The 22733-nt window shown below is 34.7% G+C and overlaps 1 protein-coding gene across 1 annotated transcript; it reads left to right on the top strand.

The window, feature by feature from the left end:
- Positions 1 to 1222: 1222 nt before the first annotated feature.
- On the top strand, positions 1223 to 22339 carry LOC127452528 (single-minded homolog 1-A-like). The gene is made up of 12 exons (XM_051718042.1): positions 1223 to 1361; positions 1676 to 2201; positions 6676 to 6758; positions 7495 to 7584; positions 7740 to 7848; positions 7936 to 8021; positions 8266 to 8465; positions 9412 to 9518; positions 10169 to 10316; positions 15771 to 15936; positions 19395 to 19797; positions 19868 to 22339. The coding sequence occupies exons 2-12, from the start codon at positions 2027 to 2029 to the stop codon at positions 20560 to 20562; spliced, it is 2262 nt and encodes a 753-aa protein (XP_051574002.1). The 5' UTR covers positions 1223 to 1361; positions 1676 to 2026; the 3' UTR covers positions 20563 to 22339.
- Positions 22340 to 22733: the final 394 nt, after the last annotated feature.

Genomic DNA, 22733 nt, shown 5'->3' with positions numbered 1-22733 from the left:
AAGACAAACAGACAGATAGATAGATAGATAGACAGATAGATAGATAGATTATTCATAGTCTGTTACGGGTCAAGGGTCAGCATTTCTAACAAATCCCAGTTTCCCACTGAGCGGCCTCTGGTGAACATCCAATGGGAAAATCCTGTCGGCTCCATCGGTGTCCAATGAGTCATGTTGTTTTTACCAACAACAAAAAAAAAAAAAGCTGGCAGCTGTGGTTGCCAGAATAATTATGTAAAAAATACAGTACAAATGTTAATAATTTTACAGAACAACCTGTACATTTTACAGTTTAAAACTGCTGTAATTTACATGACCACGCTGGCACTGTAAAATAATAATAATAATAATAATAATAATAATTGTGACAAAAACTTCATAAACTTGATATTAACCTTCTGAAACTTTAAAAATGTGCTTTTTACTTTATAAGGTATTGTTAATCACCATAGTAATTACAGAAAGGCACATGATGTCATGAAGTTCATTAATAGTGGCTCTTCCAGGAGCAATGACCAATAAACATGAAGAGACAGTGCTCAGTGTCACTCACACAAACACCAACACCATCAGGGAAACACATGTGAAATAATAATAATGCAGTAAACATTAACTAAACAACATCAAATATAACAGAACACCCCAAAGTACATAACTGATATTAAAAATAAGAAGAAACATAACTATGAAATATAATATAATTAAATATGATGAGTCATGATGGGAAGTTTGGGAATGCAGATTATTGTTTTTTTACTGTAATTTTTACAATAATTTACTGTAAAAAGTACATGTACTCTAAACATAATGTACATTTTTTACCATAAATTATACAGGAAAATCATACTTTACATCTAGAAAATTTAATTTTGACAACGTTTTATTGTAAAAACTACTTATTTACTGTATATTTTTCTCTGTAGCATTTTTACAGTCTTTTACCTTTAAAATGACAGACATTTAGATAGATAGATAGATAGATAGATAGATAGATAGATAGATAGATAGATAGATAGATAGATAGATTATTCATAGTCTGTTACGGGTCAAGGGTCAGCATTTCTAACAAATCCCAGTTTCCCATTGAGCGGCCTCTGGTGAACATCCAATGGGAAACTCCTGTCGGCTCCATCGGTGTCCAATGAGCTGTGAATCAGGGGGAGGATCCATGTGCAGATCACACACAGAAAGACTTTAACAAACTCCCCTCCAAACAAGATCCCTCTACTAAGATGCCATGTTTGTTGTGTTTGCCGTGGAACTGAGCGTGAATTAACGGGAGAAAGCGAGTCTGGATATCGTCATTATGGAGATATGGACTCATGAAGACAGTGGAAGTTTGCGGTGTCATATACTGTAAGGTAAGAAGACAAGTACGTTTAACCTTTGACAACTTCTGTTAATAAGACATTCTTCCACAAGGGAAATAATTTATTAAGGGAATGTGATCAGATACTTAAGCCGTGTGTTTATGGGATCTGACATCCATAGATATGGAGTTCTGTAAATATCTGCTGTTTTGTATGAATAGGCTATTAAATCATTCATCTGTCAGAAATCAATTTAAACATTAATACAGATTTTGATATGATAGTCCACAACAAATTAGATGAATTCTCTATAGTCGTGCATTTTAAAGTTAAGAGACATTAACGCACAACTGACTGTTTTCCAGGGATGTTTTTGCTCAGTTGGCGGTGGATGGATGGATGTTTGGATAGATGGACGGATCTTCACTCATAAACAAATTCTGGGCCCAAGTGGATTTGTTGTGTAAATCAAGACTCACCACGGATGAAACTAATTTAGATCATAATCATGAAGGTTTATTTGTCTCGTTTCTTTGCGTGTAAGACATCTCAGGAGCGTCAGTAAATTGTTGGAAATTGGGAATGGCAAGAACACGTCACTGAGAGCGTCCCATGTTGGTGAAACTGCGTGACATTTCATGTACGCATTTGAGTTTGTTCTGGGGAAAGACTGAATTGAAAAGCAGAAGGGAGTCGGGCAGCTTTCCGTGGTGAAGATGAAGGAGAAGTCGAAGAACGCGGCCCGCACGCGTCGAGAGAAGGAGAACAGTGAGTTTTATGAGCTGGCCAAACTGCTGCCTCTGCCGTCAGCCATCACCTCACAGCTGGACAAAGCCTCCATCATCAGACTCACCACCAGCTACCTGAAGATGAGGATAGTCTTCCCAGAAGGTACGATAACATCTGAATATAAATATTAGATTTGTTGTGGAGGTTATTTATTTATTTATTTTTTAATTTATTTTTTTCCGGCAACCAGCAGTTAAACAAAACCTATTTTTTTTTTTAACTTTTTATTTTTTTTTTTTTTCTTGCGGCAACCAGCAATTAAACAACACCTATGTTAATTTAAAACATTTTTATTTATTTATTTATTTGTTTGTATTTATTTATTTGTTTATTTATTTTTTTGCAGCAAAGCAATTAAACAACACCTATTTTTATTTAAAACATTTTTATTTATTTATTTATTTGTTTGTATTTATTTATTTGATTATTTATTTATTTTTTGCAGCAAAGCAATTAAACAACACCTATTTTTATTTAAAACATTTTTCCCCTTTTGCGGCAACCAGCAATTAAACAACACCTATTTTTATTTAAAACATTTTTATTTATTTGTTGGTATTTATGTATTTGATTATTTAGTTATTTTTTGCAGCAAAGCAATTAAACAACACCTATTTTTATTTAAAACATTGTATTATTATTATTATTATTATTATTATTATTATTATTATAAAAAAAAAAAATCTTTTTTTTTCTTCTTTTTTTTGTGGCAAACAGCAATTAAACAATCTATTTTTTATTTTTATTTATTTATTTAAGTAGGTTTGCACATTAAAGCAGCTGACTCTCACAACTGTTTAACAGTTTGGTAGGGGGAAATACATATTGAATATAAGGTCTGGCTAAAGTTCCCCAATAGTCACCTCAAAGCAAAATAAATAGCCTACTTAAAAATTAAGATTTTCCCATAGACTGCCATTGATTTCTGAGGTCACAGAAAATTCATCCCAACATAAAATATGCTTAAAGTCAAGATTTTTAGAAACAGTAGCTTCCTAAAACACGTTAAAGGAGGAAACAATATAATAAATAATAGAAATCTGTGCTTCTCTATAAGGGTTAATTAAAAAAAAAATTATTAGGCCTGTAGGAAGCCTAATATCATCACAATTTATGTTAAGTGTTATTACTATTTTTATAAGGCTTTTTTTTTTTTTTTTGGTCAATTCTTCTTCTTCTTCTTCTTCTTCTTCTTCTTCTTCTTCTTATTATTATTATTATTATTATTATTATTATTAATGCTATGCTTGTGGCTTGTCTGCTAATAACACTACACAAAACTAATCATTTAATAATAAATGTAATTATTATTATTATTATTATTATTATTATTATTATTATTATTCATGTTATGCTTGTGGCTTGTCGGCTAATAACACTACACAAAACTAATCATTTAATAATAAATGTAATTATTATTATTATTATTATTATTATTATTATTATTATTATTATTATTATTATTAAGCTAATGTAATTAGTATTTTATTTTAATGTTATTTCTCTACGCACGAATGTGCTTTTTTAAAAAAAAAAAAAAAAAATATTTAAGCCCATTTTTAAGATTTACCCATTGTCAATTTCATAACAAATTTCCATTCAATTAAACTGTGTAATCTTCAGCTATATCAGCTTAATAAAATTTACGTTTTATTAATTTAATTTGATCAAAGATTACTCACGTAAATTTGATGGAAATGTATTATAAAATTGAAGTACATAAATGTTATCTATGTAAATATTGACTGTGTAAATTACAGAAGAGCATTCATTTTTTGAATAGATTATTAAAGCCTAATGTGAGTAAAAAAAAAAAAAAAATGTAATTCAATGCGGAGCGGGAATATTAAGGTTGTTGCGGGCCACATTGCAACATTTTTTAAATAAAAGTATCCTTTCTACAACAATAAAAAAAATAATAACCTCGTAATACACTGATACTCATTATATTCGTAGATAAGTGTAGTTCCCGACACTCTGACACACTCAGACATCATGATGTTTCTCATTATTTTCCACCTTCTGTTTTGCGTGACTGAAGACAAACTGCGCCAGTTATCACGTCTGATCTGCTGTCTAACCAACACATGACTGAGAGAGGCCTCTTCACACACGACACGAAATAAACGGGCAGAATAGCATTACTATAAGTTTCATTTGCAGTAGTAGTTCAAACATGTTATGAAAAACAACAACAGGATACAAAAGAAATGTTGTATGGTGGGGTGTTTTTTCTGCTCGCCTCGGGTTTAATGTCATGTGGTCCGGAGACATTTCATCAGTCAAGAGTTTAGTTTGCAGGGACTCAACTCACAGTTTATGATCTGCACTACTGCTGAACACGGAGAAACTATTCATTCATTCATTCATTCATTCATGTACATTGTTTAGCTATATGTGGTGTTTGTGTGCAGTAGCCATGAGCGGGTTTTATCTGTTAAATGTATTTAATATGTGAAGGCATTCTGTATAAACTTGTGTATTTACACATGATGAAAGAGAGAGGTGTAATTACATCATTTCGATTAAGATGTTTGAAACCTGCTGTTCGCCTGTAAGCGAAGTTGAACCACCAAGTGTATTATAAAAGATCACATGGGTGAAATAATAAACTAAACTCATCTGTATGACTTTTAGAATTATTTTAGAATTAGACTGCATACACACTGGCGACCCAGTAGTGTTTCTGAGGCACAGTAAGCATATGGTAAAACCTACACACTCTCACGGCGAAATCGTAAGGATTCATACGACTTTTTTAAATTTTTTCGTATGAATTTCACTACAGCCAATGATGTGCTTTACTCATTACATTGTACATGTTTTTTTTTTTTTTTTTTTTTTTTTTTAAATATAGTGTGAATAAAAACTAAAACAGCCAGGTGAAAGGTCAGTGAGGTCAAAGTAAAGGCAGCTGGCATGTAGAGGAAATGAGACCGTCAAATTTTATTCGAAAATGTGGTTTTATGGCGGTTATTTATTGCTCAGCTGTGAGGAGAATAACTCAGAGAGTCTGACCCACACTGCTGTCAAATCATTGTCAAATAATCTGCTTTCACTTGTAGAATACGCTTTTATTATATTTTTATGCAGCTATTTTTATTATTATTATTATTATTATTATTATTATTATTATTATTATTATTATTTATTTTTGCAGGTCCTTTTTTGTTTATAATCTCGTTCCATTTTTATGTTCCATTTGATTTATTTGTAGCCTGTACGACTAACGAAGATTTAATCAATGAAGTGGACATTACAAAAATGACAGAAGAGTAGCTATGTATCACATCATTTCTATTCCAGAATACAGTATACAGATGGGCTGCATGTAATCTGTATATGTTTTGAGATAAGCACAGAGCTGCATGTGTCGGAATACACTGCAGGTGTGTGATAACCTCAGGTTGTGCTCTCACCAGATCCAGAAGAGAAACGGACTCGTATAAACAACTAGACCTTTTCCAGTTGGGCCTGATTTTAAAATGGTTTCAATTTACCTATCCTGCAAGCAGCTGAACAGTTCCTTTTGGAAAGATCCAAGGATCTACTCTTTTTGTTTGGAAGGTTCTTCACTCGGAGCGGACTCTAGAATAAAAGCTCTTATTGCTTTATTGTGCTTCATAATAGCTGCCTATAGTCCAATAATCCCTCTCTTCAGGCGTGTGCTTCTTCACATCACGATTTAAAATAGCCAATTTAAACAGCGGGACAAAAAACGCACTCCGTAAAGTTCACTGAAGATTCCCCAATACAATATTTTTAGAACAATTAGTAGCTTTTTATTGCGGCAATACAGTAATATAACTAATAATAATAATAATAATAATAATTATTATTATTATTATCATTAGGCCAATTATTATTATTATAAATAAGGCTCAAGAATATAACAACCTGTAAATATAAAGCTTAACTTCTGTTGGACCGAATGTACAGTTCCGTGACGGTATCTTTTGAAATGTTTTTATGTATTCCACTATTTTTATGAAAATAACGATAATAAAAGCAAATCTATTTTATCGTCTAAAATGTTCTGTCAGTCTGCCCTGAAGCCTGTTTCATTATGTTTGAGCTGTTGAAGGCTTGTTTGAGGAGTAATCTGATTGTTTCTGTGGATAAACGCGGACTCCATTGTTTGTTTAATATTAAAGTGCAATCAGAGCTTTTGCTTTCATCTCATGTTTGTTTTCGTGTGATTTGCATTTCAATAAGGTGTGTGTGTGTGTGTGTGTGTGAGACTGTTTGCTTTATCGAGTTTCACCGCCTGTACCGGATCATAATAAATACTCCTGATTTACACAGTCAATTCTGTGGTAAAATATTGACCAACCGATTGCCAGTTGACGAAAGCCTATTATTATTATTATTATTATTATTATTATTATTATTATTATTATTATTGGTGCTGCTGTGATTGTTGTTGTTTTGCCGTCATATCGAATTGTATCCTACATTTAAGCCATTTTTGCAAGATTTGGTATAACTGGTGTGTTGTCAGATATTTGAGGCTCATTTCTATAATTCGGGTTATTTTTATTTCTAAAAAGGTGTCATATATGAATGTGTTCTGCAGGTCTTGGTGAATCTTGGGGCCACGTGAGTCGAGCAAGTTCTCTGGATAATGTGGGTCGAGAGTTAGGATCACACCTGCTTCAGGTACACTCTTTAAAATGACCCATGACACCATTATAAACCTGACCACAATAATGCGTGTTTTATTATAATAATGATTAGTAGTAGCAGTGGTATTGTTGTTTATTTGTTTATTTATTTGAATTGTTATTATAATATCAATGATTTTGAATTTGCGTGAATTTGCCGTTTTTTCGCTTTTTAAATGACGTGTAGACCGAACTAGAATTCCCGTAACATTTACAAATGACAATTCGTTTTATGATCTAAACTCATGGGCCGGCCAAATAACACTCAAAATATATGCATGGATTACTTTGATATGGCAGGTTTGTTGTTTTAGATTTATTTGTAGATTTGTTGACTTGTTTGCATCACATTCCATGAACACTTTCCTTTAAAAATATAAAGGACAATATAGGATCCTTTTTTAATAATAATAATAATAATAATAATAATAATAATAATATATATATATATATATATATATATATATATATATATATATATATATATATATATATATATATTGTTTTTTCAGATGATATTTTTAAGTGGTACCTTAGTCTATTTATATATTTAGGATACCTATGAAGAGTAGAAAACAAAATCTTAATTTAATATTTGAATCAATCTTGAATTACATTCTAAACTGAAATTATGAATTATGAGAACATGAGAACATGTCACCTAAGCGTATTACAACTGCTGTAATTCTTTACATCAAATAAATCCATTTTCTTGTAAAAATTTTCTTCAGACTTTGGATGGCTTCATTTTTGTGGTGGCTTCTGATGGAAAGATCATGTACATTTCTGAGACTGCATCAGTGCATTTAGGACTGTCACAGGTATAGTGCATATTTTAGTATCAGTAGGCTATTTGGATGAATTTATTTCAACAGAAGAGCAATTGACTGGTTTTATTTATAACAAATTATTATTCAGCCTTGGTCAAAATGGTTCTGGCTTGTTTGACTGCGATGACAAAAGTTCATTTTAACAGGTAGAGCTGACGGGGAACAGCATTTATGAATACATCCACCCCGCAGATCATGATGAAATGACCGCGGTACTCACGGCGCACCAGCCTTACCATTCACACTTTGTCCACGGTAGGACATTTATTTAAATGTATTTACCCAAATCAACTCTCCCTTGCTCAAATGACTCCTTCTAACCCCTCTTCTTTTTAATTTTAGAATATGAAATGGAAAGGTCTTTCTTTTTAAGAATGAAATGCGTTCTTGCAAAAAGAAACGCAGGTTTGACGTGTGGCGGTTACAAGGTAAAGAGTTATGGTTTTACTGTATATAAACTGCAATATTTAGACTTTAGAGCAGCTCACATTTGGTATATTTTATTTATGTGTAAGCTACGGCCAATACTGTTTACCTGCGGGGCCATAACAGAATATAGCACAGAGATTTATTCAAACTGAAAAGTACATTTTGTCCTGCGCTTACCATTAACAGAAGCATCTGTCTTTATCGTGTGTGTGTGTGTGTGTGTGTGACTGGGATCTCCTGCAGGTAATTCACTGCAGTGGCTATCTGAAGATCCGTCAGTACAGCTTAGACATGTCCCCGTTTGATGGCTGTTATCAGAATGTGGGTCTGGTCGCTGTAGGTCACTCGCTCCCACCTAGCGCAGTAACCGAAATCAAGCTCCACAGCAATATGTTCATGTTCAGAGCCAGTCTGGACATGAAACTTATCTTCCTGGACTCCAGGTACAGTGTGTTCTTCTTCTACAAATAGACCAAAATTCTGAGAACATATTGGATATCTGGGATTCAAAATTGAATTTAAATGTGGAAATAAATAAAAAGAGATTTAGGAAAGATTGAAAACAAAGGAACATTATTATCAGGTTTTGTGGTAACACTTTACATTAATGTTCCCTCTGTTAAGGGTTTATAAAGGGGTTCATTAATTTCTAATAACTAATTTACAAATGCATTAAAAATCATTAATATGCAGTTATAACAACATGAATAAAAAGGATGCCTTTTATGCAGTATTTGCCAAATAGTGAGCTTTTTAACTAACGTGTTATAAATGTTTAATAAATACACTTATTCATACGTATATTAATCAAAAACATAAAATTAATCCTAATAAAATATTCTAAAAATAGACCATTATATAGAGATAATGTCATTTTGCTACAGTGCAATTTTTATTTATATCCATTACTATAACATCTTTATTAAAAGTATTATTAAGCATTTATAACATGTCTGGTAAAAATGGCTTACTATTTTGGCAGGTATTGCATGAAAGTCACAATTTTATTCACATTGTTAAATCAATGATTAATAAAACATTTCTAAATGGTGTATTAGTCAGTAATGAACCCCTTTGTAAACCCTTAACAAAGGGAACTTTAATTTACTAGTGGACATTTGGATCCCACTAAATGTTTCTGTGTTGTTAGGTTATCAAAGATAATAACATATCATACATTGACCGATGAATATTGAAATTAGTCTCTATGATTGTGTAAATGCAGCTTTGTTTGTGCACATATTTCATCTCTGTATGCATATGCAGCTTTGTTTATCAAGCTTGCTTCCATTTGAGCAAATCTGTCCTTCCGTGCCTGCACGTGCCAGTGTGTGGACAGGTGTTTGTGTGGACGCCAGCGTCACTATTATGCCATTGTGTGTTTGTCAGGGTTGCAGATCTCACTGGATACGAGCCTCAAGACTTAATAGAGAAGACACTTTATCATCACGTCCACAGCTGTGACACTTTCCATCTCCGCTGCGCGCACCACTTGTGTGAGTTAGGTTTGTTTTTTTCTCATTCCTCTGGTCGTCTCTACCGCGTCTAATAATAACAGCAGTGTTAGTGATGACTAGCTCTATAAACACACCTTTTAACTGTGGTGAACGTCTTCAGGGTGCAACAGAGCACGGTAATTGATAATACCACGTTACAGGAGATGAATATGCTCTTGCTGTGTCGAAATACTGATTCAAGCATGGGCTTAGATTAGACATGCAATCTATTAGTAACTAAATTAGTAAAGTAGATTGAAATTGAGTGTTTAAAGAAACATGATCAATTTGATTTAATGCATTTAGTAATTAAAAATACTATTTTCTAGTATTCATTTTTTATCAATTACTTTGCTGATTGCAGCACAACACAGCTTATTGAGAGACACAATATTTGATATAAATAATTATTAGGCTGAGATAGAAACAACAGCATATAATTGGAACATGCAGATGAAACAGTAATTAGGTTCCTGACTTGAAACTATTGAAATAACGAACATGTAAAAGGCCAAACGCATATCTCAATTTAAAACTTCATAAAAACAACATTAAATCCACTTCCAATCACAATTACACTCATGCATGAAGAGTGGATGTTAAGAGAAGGTGTCACAAGCACTCTTTATTGATTGTGTTTTTCTGTGTAGTGCTGGTAAAGGGACAGGTCACCACCAAATATTACCGATTCCTGGCTAAGCAGGGTGGTTGGGTTTGGGTGCAGAGTTACGCTACTATTGTTCACAACAGCAGATCGTCCAGACCGCACTGCATAGTCAGTGTTAACTACGTCCTCACGTGAGTACATTCACCCCTCTCTATGTTACTAAAGCTTCAAAAATACACCTTTATTTATGTGTACACATAAGATCTTTATATGCTGTTGAGATTACAGGCACATTAATGCATAAGACTGATTCCTATTAATAAGTGTTAAAACGTATTTTGTGGCAAGTTAATATAAGAACTTAAATCAAGCAATTCACCTTGATTAAAAACACCATGTTTTTGTTAGAATTTGTATTTAGAAAATGTATTATTTAACATTTTAAATAAGTGAAATGGGCATATATATATATATATATATATATATATATATATATATATATATATATATATATATATATAGTATCTAGTATATGTATATTTTTATACACTCAGTGACCACTTTATTAGGCACACCTGTACATCTACTTATTCATGCGATTATCTAATCAGCCAATCGTGTGGCAGCAGTGCAGTGCATAAAATCATTCAGATATGGGTCAGGAGCTTCAGTTAATGTTCACATCAACCATCAGAATGGGGAAAAATGTGATCTCAGTGATTTGGACTGTGGACGTAATATATACACACACACACACGCACGCACATATACAGTATGTGTGTGTGTGTGTATATATATCTATATCTATATCTATATATATATATATATATATATATATACACAGGTATATATATTTCTATGTATATGTACATATATATACAGTATACTACATCCACAGTCGAAATCAATGAGATCACATTTTTTTAAGTAGATGTACAGGGGTACCTAAGTGATCACTGAGTGTATAAAAATATACATGTACTGTATATATATATATATGTTATAGGGTAGAAATAGGCACATTTGATTTTCTTTTTTCCCAAACACTGAATAGATTCAAAAACTAACATAGCAATTTTTCAAACACCTGTTTGTCTCTATGCACTCCAAAATTTTCCTGATTTATGAGGTCATTGTGTGTAATGTAAAGGTTAATTCTGTGGTTATATCATAAAAGATTTAACAACTAGCAAATCTGATTCAAATTTATGTAGCTAATGAGAATCCAGTCTAATATTAAAGATTTAATTAGATAATTAAATCTTATGTTTTTCAATAACTGTTCAATACGTGAAAGGATAGCAGTTGGGGGGAAAAGTTTGTTGCCCCTTGATGCAGAGGCTAAGATCAGATTTTATTTGTGAAAGATTCCAACAGCAAAAATTAATTATAGTATCAGTATGGTAGTATTTTGGATTTTCAAAATGCTTAATTTAATTTTGTTTGCACTGTTAAAAAATAGTCAATGATCGCTCAGCTAAAAATACCTAAACTGTATATTACTAACTACTTCAATTATATACTCAAAATATGTACTAATCCAGTTCAATAAACACTTAACTCAACACAATTTCTTCAAGCTTCTTTCCAATTTGTGTTGAGTTGCCCATGTTATTCCACTATTACACATCAAAAAGGCCCATCTTCATGACCTGGAAATCGCAACAGGTTAAACAAAATATTATAAAGCTCAATGGTGTTTGGAAAATGTTTGGCCTTGGCAGTGAATGAGTCAAAGATGCCTGTACACTCATCAGTCAGTTTGGGGTGTCATTCTCTGCTCTTGCTTTATATAATATGCCAGCTGCATGTCTTGACCATACAGGAACTGCATAGGAGCCAGGGGTTATGCATGATTTATTTGTCATGCATTCATACTGACAAACTCTGTGCATTACCACAATGAAGTTTCCACTGGAAGTCTCTGGAAAGAATGAAGTGGGATTGAGCAATGGAGCCATCGCTCATACTAAGGCTTTGAGCGAGGGTCGTGTGGAAGAGCATTTGTGCGCACACTTGCAGAAAGACCATTAGAACTAATGCCAGCAAGGGAAACTCAAATATCTCTTTGTCTCCCTCTCTATCTATCTATTACAGATGTAAATGAATTGCACGCCATACAAACCTTCATTAGAAGAGAGTGGATACATTTTAATATGCGAGTCTGCCAATAGCTTGTGAGTGTCAGACAGCTCTTCAAACATAGCTATAAAGGAAAAGTGTTTATGAGGTTTAATTAAAAGGCTATAAAGATGATGACTGTTTATGGCTCACAGCTTGCTAAGAGTGTTCTCTTTTTTGTAATCCTCATCCATACAATGGACTCCATTATCATCCATGCTTCCGTTTCAGTTCCTTTGAAGATTGCACTGCAAAAAATAAAAATAAAAACAATAATAATAATAATAATAATATTTTTCTTACTCAGTGTTTTTGTCTTGTTTCCCCGTAAAAGTATCCTTAAAACAAAATAAATTCACCTGAGAAACAAAGTCAGATAAGATGTTTCGTTATCAGAGAAATCTAACCAGATTTAGTGAGGTTAATGAGAAACATTAACATAAATCCCTTTGTAAAGAGTTTATAAAAAGAATCATTCATGTCTATTAAGTCAGTTACAAATGCATTATTTTTTGATTGATATGCATTTATAACAACATGAATAAAAAGGGCAATTTTCATGCAAAACTTGCCAAATAGGGAGTTAATTTAAATTACATGTTATAAATGTTTACAAAAACATAATATCCCCCAATTCATGATTTATGTAACAATGCATCAAGTAGGTACCTAATGTCCTCTGCAAAAGCACTTTTTTAATCTAATGTTTTCTAAGTGTTATTGAGCTTCACTTTAAAAAACTGCTGTAAATTGCAACTTTTTTCAATAATATCCCGTATTCTATAAATTACTGTGTTTTTGTATTTTGTGTTTTGGTTATTTGAAAAAGAACCATTTATTTGAAAACAAAATAGCAGCACCAGCACTGAACTAGGGCTTTTTCTGAATACATGTTGGGGTAGCACAGAACTAACCTGTAAACTAAAATATTATAACTTAATATAACTATTATTGTTGACATACTGTTTAATATTGCCTGGATATTTTCTTTCCTAACACAATTATGTTCTTTATAAAAACAAAAATTGTCCGATTTCCCATGGGATGCAAAGTTAAAGACAACAACAGCTAATGCATTGCACTGATAATTCTTGTAAGAGGTCAATGGTTTGAATGAGGAACACCTGATCAAATGTGTCCGTGGAATGTATAGTTACTCTGGTTGAAGATTTAGCTCTATTTAATGTTATTTATTGACAATAAATATTTCTTGTTCCCCTAGGTTGGGACATTAGATCTTCCTTATCAATTACTTCCTCCTAGCCGTTACCAACATGTTTTAAGTGAAAACATTTGCTAGCTCTAAGGCATAAGGGAGAATATAGTATGAAGTCTGACTTTAAACCAATGTTCAAATCCAAATCAAATCAAGCAAAAGACCAAATCAGCACTTATTGTGTGATGATTGAGCGTAAAGTGATATATATGAGAAAAGATTGTATATTGTGGCTGATAGGCAACAGAACTGTTAATATTGAGAACTATTATTTAGACAGGGCACATTTTAAATACATAATAACTCTTTGTTACTCAAAGGATTTTGTTTTATGGAATCAATTTGACACCTGCAGACGTTGACATTTTGGATAATAATCTCATCAATGGTGACAATTAACAAAAATCATTTTCAGATAAAAGGATCAACATTGAATATTACGAAACAAGCTGTTAAAAGTGACAACAGAAAAACAACAGCAACATCAAAGATAAAACCTTGAAGTATTACTTATTAGTCATTAATAAACTCCCTTATCAGCAGGAACATTAATGTTATCGGTTTATGCTTTGAACAAGAAAAAAATAAGAAAAATAAATGTGTTTGCTCTTTTATTTTAAGTTTATTTTTCTTACCCAATGACAATTTTTGGACATTTGCAAAAAAGGCTTTTTTTTTTTGTTTTGTTTTTTTTGTTTTTTGATTTCTCTGTTAACAAGACTTAAATCTTAAATAAATGTATTTTGTTTTAACGATGCTGAGATATTTTTTATACTGAAAAACATGACTGACAAAGTGTACTGTACAAAAAAAAAAAACTTTTTGCAGGATTAGAAGTTGTAGTCATAATGAGTGTGAAGTCATCTCTTCATGTGCACTCATTCAGAAATGCACAGCCAGTGTTTAGTGGGAAAAGGAAACGAGATGTCTGGCGTCTTTTCATGGTGTGGTCAGAGTCTGCTCACACGGGCTGTGAGGTGTGAAATAAGTGTGTGTGTGTGTGTGTTTGTGTGTGTGTGTGTGTGTGTGAATTGTTGCTCAGCTGAATAAGATTGTGTTTAAGTGTTACACCACTGAGACTGGCCAACCTGTTACATCACCTTAATGGTTTGACTTCTGTCTACAATCTTGACCCCGGATAAAACTCGCTGGGGTGAATTTGCTAAGAATGAGTTGCTCCTGCTGATATCGTTGTTTATTTGCACATGCTATCTGCATTGCACCTGATTCACTAAAGGAATTATACAAATTAGCTAATGCCACAATCACAACCCAAAAATGTGCTGGATGCAAGTTACATGGCAAATTTCCCAATCTTGTGGACCGATTCTGATTGCTAGTCTGTGGAGGATGTGGCAGGCAACCGCAATCTGTCATACTTTACTGGGTGTGTGCAGCATCGCTTCACAATTGTGATCCAGACACCTGAATTTGCTCTCTAAAATACTGAAAGTGTGCTCTACTGTACTGCATGTCTGGATATATGGTATACCTCATCGTAAAGCTCTACTCCATCATTTGATCATCAGTGCTGCTCTATTTGTAACACATTTAGTGCCCAATTAAACTGGATTGTGGGTGGTTAGCGTGTGAGGCTTTAAGCATTGAAATATTGTGTCCAAAACTGGTGCAAATTTTAAGTGAATTTGCCCCTCTATGTACAGAACACACGCTCAGATGTGGACATCAACATCACAACAGTGGATCAGATTGTGCGATTTTGTGTGTTCATGTGAGAAAGTATACAACGATCTTTTTCCAAGATATTACCATCTGTGTGCAATCTTATTAGTCTGCTGTTTGAGCCAGGCTGCTAGGCCTCAGGAGGGGAGCTGGGGTCTGTGTCTCTATAGCATATGTTTTAGCCACAGTTTTTTGAAAGTTTTACATCACTGGGAACAGGAATCTATACAGCACTTTACTGAGAAATCAATTCCCATTTCCTAGTTATGCCTTATGTGGTGATCCCTGTGTGGGTTTGATTTAGCCAGACATAGCTCCTAATCTCACTGTGTATTTGAACAGAGCCTCTAGCCCTCTGTCGAATGTTTGTAGGAGCCTTGTTCCAATCCTGCAGGAGAAACAATACAATTCATTTTCCCTCTGTCTTTCTTTCTCTCACACACACATGCAACCACCAATACGCAATGTCTCGCTAATGAGAATAGAAGACAATTGTACATTGTACATTTCTTGCATTGGTTGAATAAAAAAGGAAACAGGCACGGGTACACAAATACTGTAGTTTAAACCTCTACGTACGGCCCCTGTTGGGTTCATGGCTCAAAGTATTTTTCATTCTCCACAGGGACACGGAGTATAAAGGACTACAGTTGTCCCTAGATCAGGTGACATCCATCAAGCCCTCTTTCACCTACGACAGCCCCTCCAACCCCATCAGTGAGAACAGAAGAGTGGGCAAAAGCAGAGTCTCCCGTACCAAGACCAAGACGAGACTTTCTCCCTATTCACAGGTGAGTGTTTGTGTTGTGCTAAAAAGTCTTCCATTTGGCTGGTAATTTGTGTATTGGAAGCTTCATCTAAGAAGGTATTCTGTTTCTGGGTAGTTTTCTTGCTAAATGTGATTTACAGAAGTAGGACATATTCTTGGACCAACATCCCTTTTGTTCCACAAAACATTCCCATCAACCAACCATTAGATTTAGAAGTAAGTTTGGATCCATTAACCATGCATTGCAATCTGCATTTTGGGTACACTGTCTGAAAAAAAAAAAAAAAAAAAAAAGCTTAAAAATGGTATGTTTAGGGTTAAAAGAATTTGTCACTGGGGCAGTACCCTCAGACTGCACCCTTTACATTTCAGTCGAAATGTGGTAAAGGGCATGTATTAGTACCTTTAGTATTTTGCCTGGAAAAACCAATAATTGCCCTTGTTTTTTAGGGGTGGATTAAGGAAAGGGTTCGGGCCAACATACATATTCCTACTCCATTGCCCTCTAATTGAAGAGGTAGTGTTAGGTTAAGGTTTCTTATCAATCATTCATTGCCTTTTGATTTTAGACTTAAGGCCTTTGAGCAACAAACATGAATTTCTGCCTCAGTTTCTCTCCACAATTAACATTTTGAATCGAAACAATGGATTCCTATTAAGCCTAGAGCGAACATTCACATGCTGACAAAGAGAGTTTTATTTTATTTTTGTTTACAGTGAGTGTGTCGTTTTCTTCTTCTTCACAGGACGATGAAATATCCTGACCAATAAAATATAAGCTTTAGATAACATGTTAGAAGCCGTTGCAGTTCCCAAAACCAATGCAACAGGTGGCACTAAAGCACAGAAATCTGTTTTGACCACCAACATTAAAAGCTGAAGGAGCTCGTGGAAGAAATTCTGAACCAGCAGTGAGGATGTGAATTTTATTTGCATCAATTTCCTTTAAAAAATGATCATATGCAGCCGCCTCTATACATTAGGGGCAAGTGGGGCTGTTGTGCAAATTTTATGGCATCATCATAAATTTATTTTAAGAAATTATATATTTTCCACAACTTAAATGTGTTTCATGTCCATTATACAAGAAAAAAGTATATATTATTTTGAGAAATTCTGTTATTATTAAGGTACAGTATGTTGCGTAAAAGCCATTTAATCATTCTCATTTGCTATGTGTGGGGCTAGCCCTTCATCCTCAATGTTAATCAACGGAGATCTGGAGAACGTCATGCAACTGTGCAACAACTTTCAACGATGGCCTGAGGGGCTAGTTTGCCGTTGCCTCTGAGCCAGTCTAAAGCTTTGATCATATTTATGTCAAGCTGTTGATATGAGCATCTGAAGTTAGGAGAGGTTTACTATGCAGAGTAGACCTGCGTAGTGAACTTCATTGGTAAGTTTTAAAAGCTAAAGTTTTTGATGTAGACATAAAGTGTAACATGAGAAGCACATCTGTGACAGAATTTGGAAATATTTGTCAATGTTTCAAAGATCGGTCAAATAATTGATTGTTAAGTGATTGTTTGTGCCCCACACTAAATAATGACCCTGAGATGCCACTGCTCATATGGGTTCTTTTAACATGTAAATGACATTGCTGCATCACTGCCTAGCATACTCTTTAAAAAAACTCTGATCTAACGTGGATTGTCTTCCATATTCCATAGTGCTTCCATTTTTGCGTTTGCATTTTATCTAACGTGAGTTTTCTTATATCTCTAATATAATATATTGCACCATTTTTGCCTTTGTATCACCTTTTTTTTTTTTTTTAAATGGATCTTAATAAATAGTATTACAGATCTTAAGGTTTTTTATTTTTTTTTTATTTCACCAAACATTAATAATATGGCCATGATTTACAGTGCACTCTGTATATATGTCTTTGCATCACAATGCCTTTGTATACCAAAAATGTGGTGGTGTCCTCACAAAATTATGTAATATTTATTGCTGTGCTATCGTTTACAGTCATTGACATCAGCTAAGTTTTAAGTATCTAATAATGGGACAGACTGAAGATGGGTTTTGTTGGTTAGGATTTTTGTTTTATTGTGTGTGTTATATAGACTCTTGGAGCGTTTAAATGTCATCACGTTTAATTTGTAACATGCAGGGTTTTGAGTAAATGTATGACACAAGTAGACATAGCAATAAGATACAATCAGTATTGTTCTAATTGGCAACATTTGTTTTAACAGTCATTATGAGTGTGCATTATGCAGTGATTTTAAACAAATGTACTTAAAGGTGCACTTAGCGATTCCTGAGAAACACTGTTGATATTCGAACTCAACTGACAAAACAAACACACCCCTCCCTTCAGTGCTCCTTTGGAAGCTCCGCCCCCCAAATGTATGCACGCAAATTCATTTCTTTTACCTCTCGGTGGTCTCTCCGCTGAAAAGCCTCGCCGATGTTGATGCAGCTCCTGGCCCTGGACTTATCATAATCCTTTTCGTTTATATTCGTCTGACCTTTTTCTCTTGGTCTGTTTCTCAGCCATTTGTCCTCCTTGGAGTTTAGAACGTTTGCATCAGCCAGATTTGCCATTGCTTTTATAATGAATTTCCCTCTTGCTCTGTCAACCCCCCCCCCACCCCCACCTCCATCCTGTGCACGCACAAGAACCACCCCCTGTTGCTGATTGGCTAGAGTAGTGTTGTGTGGATTGGTCCGAGCCACTTTGCTTTTGTCCCATTTACAGAGCCAGGGCTGTGTACAAATACAAGATTGTTTTTCAGCCCACCCACAAAATTGGCAGCTAGCAGACTGTGAGGAGATATTTGCAAAATTTGACATAAAGTGTATTGGATTAGAATTACTGAGTGCACTTTTAACACAATTATATTCAGTATGAGTGCCAATGGCATATTATCACTCTTGTTCCAAACAATAACATGTTTTATCCGTTAATATTTCTACACGCGATTCTTTGTAATCACCTCTAAGACTGTGCATACACGATAATACTGCCAGCCAACTTGTCAAGCTGGTGAACTGAAATTGTTTGTGAAAATGTTGTGAATGTTTCCTTTCTCATTGAGCATAATCAACAACAAACTCGTCATCGTTGCTACAGCTGGTAGAGAAATCCATTTTCTTTTTTTCGATCTGCTCACTACAGAACTCGTTTGCTTGTCTTGTTTGTTTTGAAGTAGTTCTTCTTCTTCTCATCTATGATAGGCGGAGGGCAGACCAGCTGAAAGGTGCGCCATCTACTGTACTGGGGTAAAATTGCTTGACAATTAGCACCACCTATTGCACCTATTGTGCTCTGAGAAAATGGATTAGGGATAGATTTAGGACTTTGATTGAATGACAAGAATGTTGTATGTTGAGCAAGGAATATGTCTTACTTGTGTAAATAATGAGTGTAGTTTCATCTTTCTTTTGTTTTTCTGGTCAGCTTCACCTTTAGTGGTAACGTTAGAAATTGGCTAATTATTAATGGACATTTGTATTTTTGTTGTGCAGTATCCAGGCTTCCCCACAGATCGCTCCGAGTCGGATCAGGATAGTCCATGGGGTGGAAGCCCTCTCACTGACTCTGCCTCGCCTCAGCTTCTGGAGCAGTGTGAAGGCATAGACTCATCATGTGTGTACCGCCAGTTTTCAGAGCCACGGCCACTGTGCTACAGTATACCACTGACAGACGATAACCACACCACCAGTGACCTCTATGGACATGCTCACTCTCAGTCCTGTGAGCAGGGGCGCTGCATGGCTGGCCGATACTTCCTGGGCACTCCTCAGCCTGGACGAGAAGCATGGTGGGGTGTGGCCCGCTCTGTCCTCCCGTTACCCAAGTCCTCATCCGAAAATGGAGACAGTTATGAAGGTGTGATGCCCCACATTGCCTCTGTCCACAGCCTGCAAGGTAAGTGTTTCTTTTTTAAAAGAATATTTTAAATAAATGCATTTAAAACACTGATTTCTCCTGCTTGCAGTAAGGGGTCACTGGGATGAGGACAGTGTGGTCAGCTCACCTGATGGAGGCTCAGCGAGTGATTCTGGAGACCGATACCATGGTGACCAATGTCGTGCAAGTCCCCAAGAGCCCAGCAAGATTGAGACATTGATTCGAGCTACACAACAGATGATAAAAGAGGAGGAAAGTCGTCTGCAGCTGCGAAAGGCTCCTACAGAGATACCTTTGGAGCCTACTAATGGTCTGGCCAAGAGCCACGGACTCTCGTTCGGCACCGAGTTTCCCCAGTCAACATTGCATGGTGTGGTATGTCGGGGGCCAGCTCAAGTAATAAGCCCATCCCCTAGTCCTGTTTCTCTTTCCCGCCTCAGCAGCCCCAACCCTGACAGACTCGGCAATAGTAAAGACTTCCTGCAAACTGAACTCTCTTCTTCTCAGCAACACCAGCAGCCATTGCCCCTGACGGGCACATGTACTGTTTCTCCAACTCCAGCACTGTACCCCTCACATCCACGCCAGTACCTGGAAAAACATACAGCCTACTCGCTCACCAGCTACGCACTAGAACATCTGTACGAGGCTGACAGCTTCAAAGGATACTCCCTGGGTTGCTCTGGTTCCTCCCATTATGACATGGCCTCTCATCTACTAATGCAAGCAGAACAAGCACCCAGCCATAAAGGCACCTCCGTCATTATAACCAACAGCAGCTGATCCTTACTGAATCACGTACCATCATTCAGTACTTCAGCCTCTTACTCATGCAAGCCTATTATCATTTGTTTGGAGGATATTTTTTCATTCCTATAACTATTAAGGGATGTGTGTTCTAGATAGCCATCAAAGGGACACTCCATTCATGTGTTCACAAATGAGGACTCCATGAAAGGGTTTGTCAAGTACTTTTTTATGCCTAATTACCACTTTTATTTCTTAACCACTATTTCACTCTTGATTGTATAAATGGGACTTAGAAAATCATTTCTGTAAAAAGGGGAAGACATTACTGATACGAAAGAAATAACATGATCTCCACTTCAAACTGATAAAAGCACATCAATATGGTGGTTTCAAAAGCTATACACAGTAAAATAGTTTTAAATGATTTCATATTTTTGCTTGCAATTCACATTTGGCTCTACGTTACAGAATTGTTGGGTCACAGATCCTTTTGTAAATATTAGAGCATTTCTGCATCCGTACCCTAACCCTAACCCTTCCATCCAGGTCATAGCATTTGCCCCCTTTAGTTGATCAAACTAGCAGTTTGCATGTGACACTGAGGAAACAGATGTGAATGAATTACTTTTAATGCTACAAGAAAACCCGAAGGACCATGTTGACGTACCATAGATTATAAATTGTTACTTTAAACATTAATAATTTAATGCTACATTTTGTTTAAGTTGTTTAATTTTATTGTAAATTGAATCTTGGCTCATTTCCATGAGAATAACTTTTTGTAGTTACATATGCTGTCCTTCTGTTTTTGGACCCCATTCAGTCTTTTAAGTCGCAGACTGAAAATTAAATATGAATCTTTTATTTATTTATTTTTCTAAACAAAAACACTGATGAGCACATTATATGTTATTAACTTGAACAAAAGGTTTTGAAATATATAGTTTTTTGTCAAGCCTCTAACATGTCAGCCTTTAAAATGAAAAATAAGATTATGCAATTATAAAGGATGTTTGATTTTATTCAAACAAATTGAACAATAATAGGAATGAGCTACATGATGACACTTGTGCTGGATTGGTATGCAGTAACAGCGGATGTGGAGATGTGCTTTAGGCATGAAGAGTGATTGAATGTACTGCGGTGCTGCAGAGGGGACACTAGATGGGTTTAAGTTGTGCTGCTGTTTGGTGTTTTGGGGTTCCACACTGGAGGAGTCCAAAGTTTAATATGGACATCAAAAAGGAGCTTTTTTGAGAGACTTTAACCCCCTTTTCCTCACTCCAGCTCCATGTATTTATAAGACAGAAACTAGCGCCGTTTAGAAAACATTATCTTTTGGAGTGAAAAAAATATATATATTTATGATGTACATATACTCAAAATTCACCCACCCTCACCAAATAAAGCGATGCAAGCGTTGCAAAATGTATTTATTATGTGAATGAAAATAAGTCATTTGGTTTTAAATATAGTTCCTATCACAAACGGTGTGTGTTTATTTATATTTTTAAGTTCTGTATACAATTCAATGGTATTATTTCCATTCATGCATCAGTGTTTCTGCACAAATAATGAAATAAAAATATTGTAATATGTTTCTATACTGTTTTATAACTGTTCAGAATAATTGTTATATTGAATTTGGTTCTGCATTTGTTTTCAATCTTGACATTGTTCATCCAGTGAAAAATGAGAGAACTCAGGTGAAAAAGATATTGAAATGATAACAAATCTATTCATACTAATTTGATCTTGCTTCATGTTTAATATTATATTTCATACTCACTTGAGAAATTAATAAATGATTGCAAAGAAACATTCATGCACTGAATGGCTGCATGGCTCTTTATTATTTGTTGAATGTTTATGGTAGGGTTTTCAAATTTAACACATTAATTTAGTGCGATTAATTATATGAAATACAATGTGTTGAAAAAAAGAACACAATTATTCATTCTGTCAGACTGTAAAAAGTATTATTCCTACAAAATCAAAATCAATCAAATCAAATCCCCTTATAGTCACTCAACCATATACACAAGTGCAACAGTGGGTGAAAGTCTTCCAAGCAATATAGCAGTATGACAATTACAATAAACATCTGATTTACACATAACAGTTTACACATCTTGTTACACAACACAATATACAATATAAACCTAATAATACACAATATACAGTATACACAAAATAAGAAGACT

This window comes from Myxocyprinus asiaticus, chromosome 15 (assembly GCF_019703515.2).
Source record: "Myxocyprinus asiaticus isolate MX2 ecotype Aquarium Trade chromosome 15, UBuf_Myxa_2, whole genome shotgun sequence".
Taxonomy (NCBI): Eukaryota; Metazoa; Chordata; class Actinopteri; order Cypriniformes; family Catostomidae; genus Myxocyprinus; species Myxocyprinus asiaticus.
Note: the sequence above shows the minus strand (reverse complement) of the source record. Positions and strands in the feature narration are given on the sequence as shown.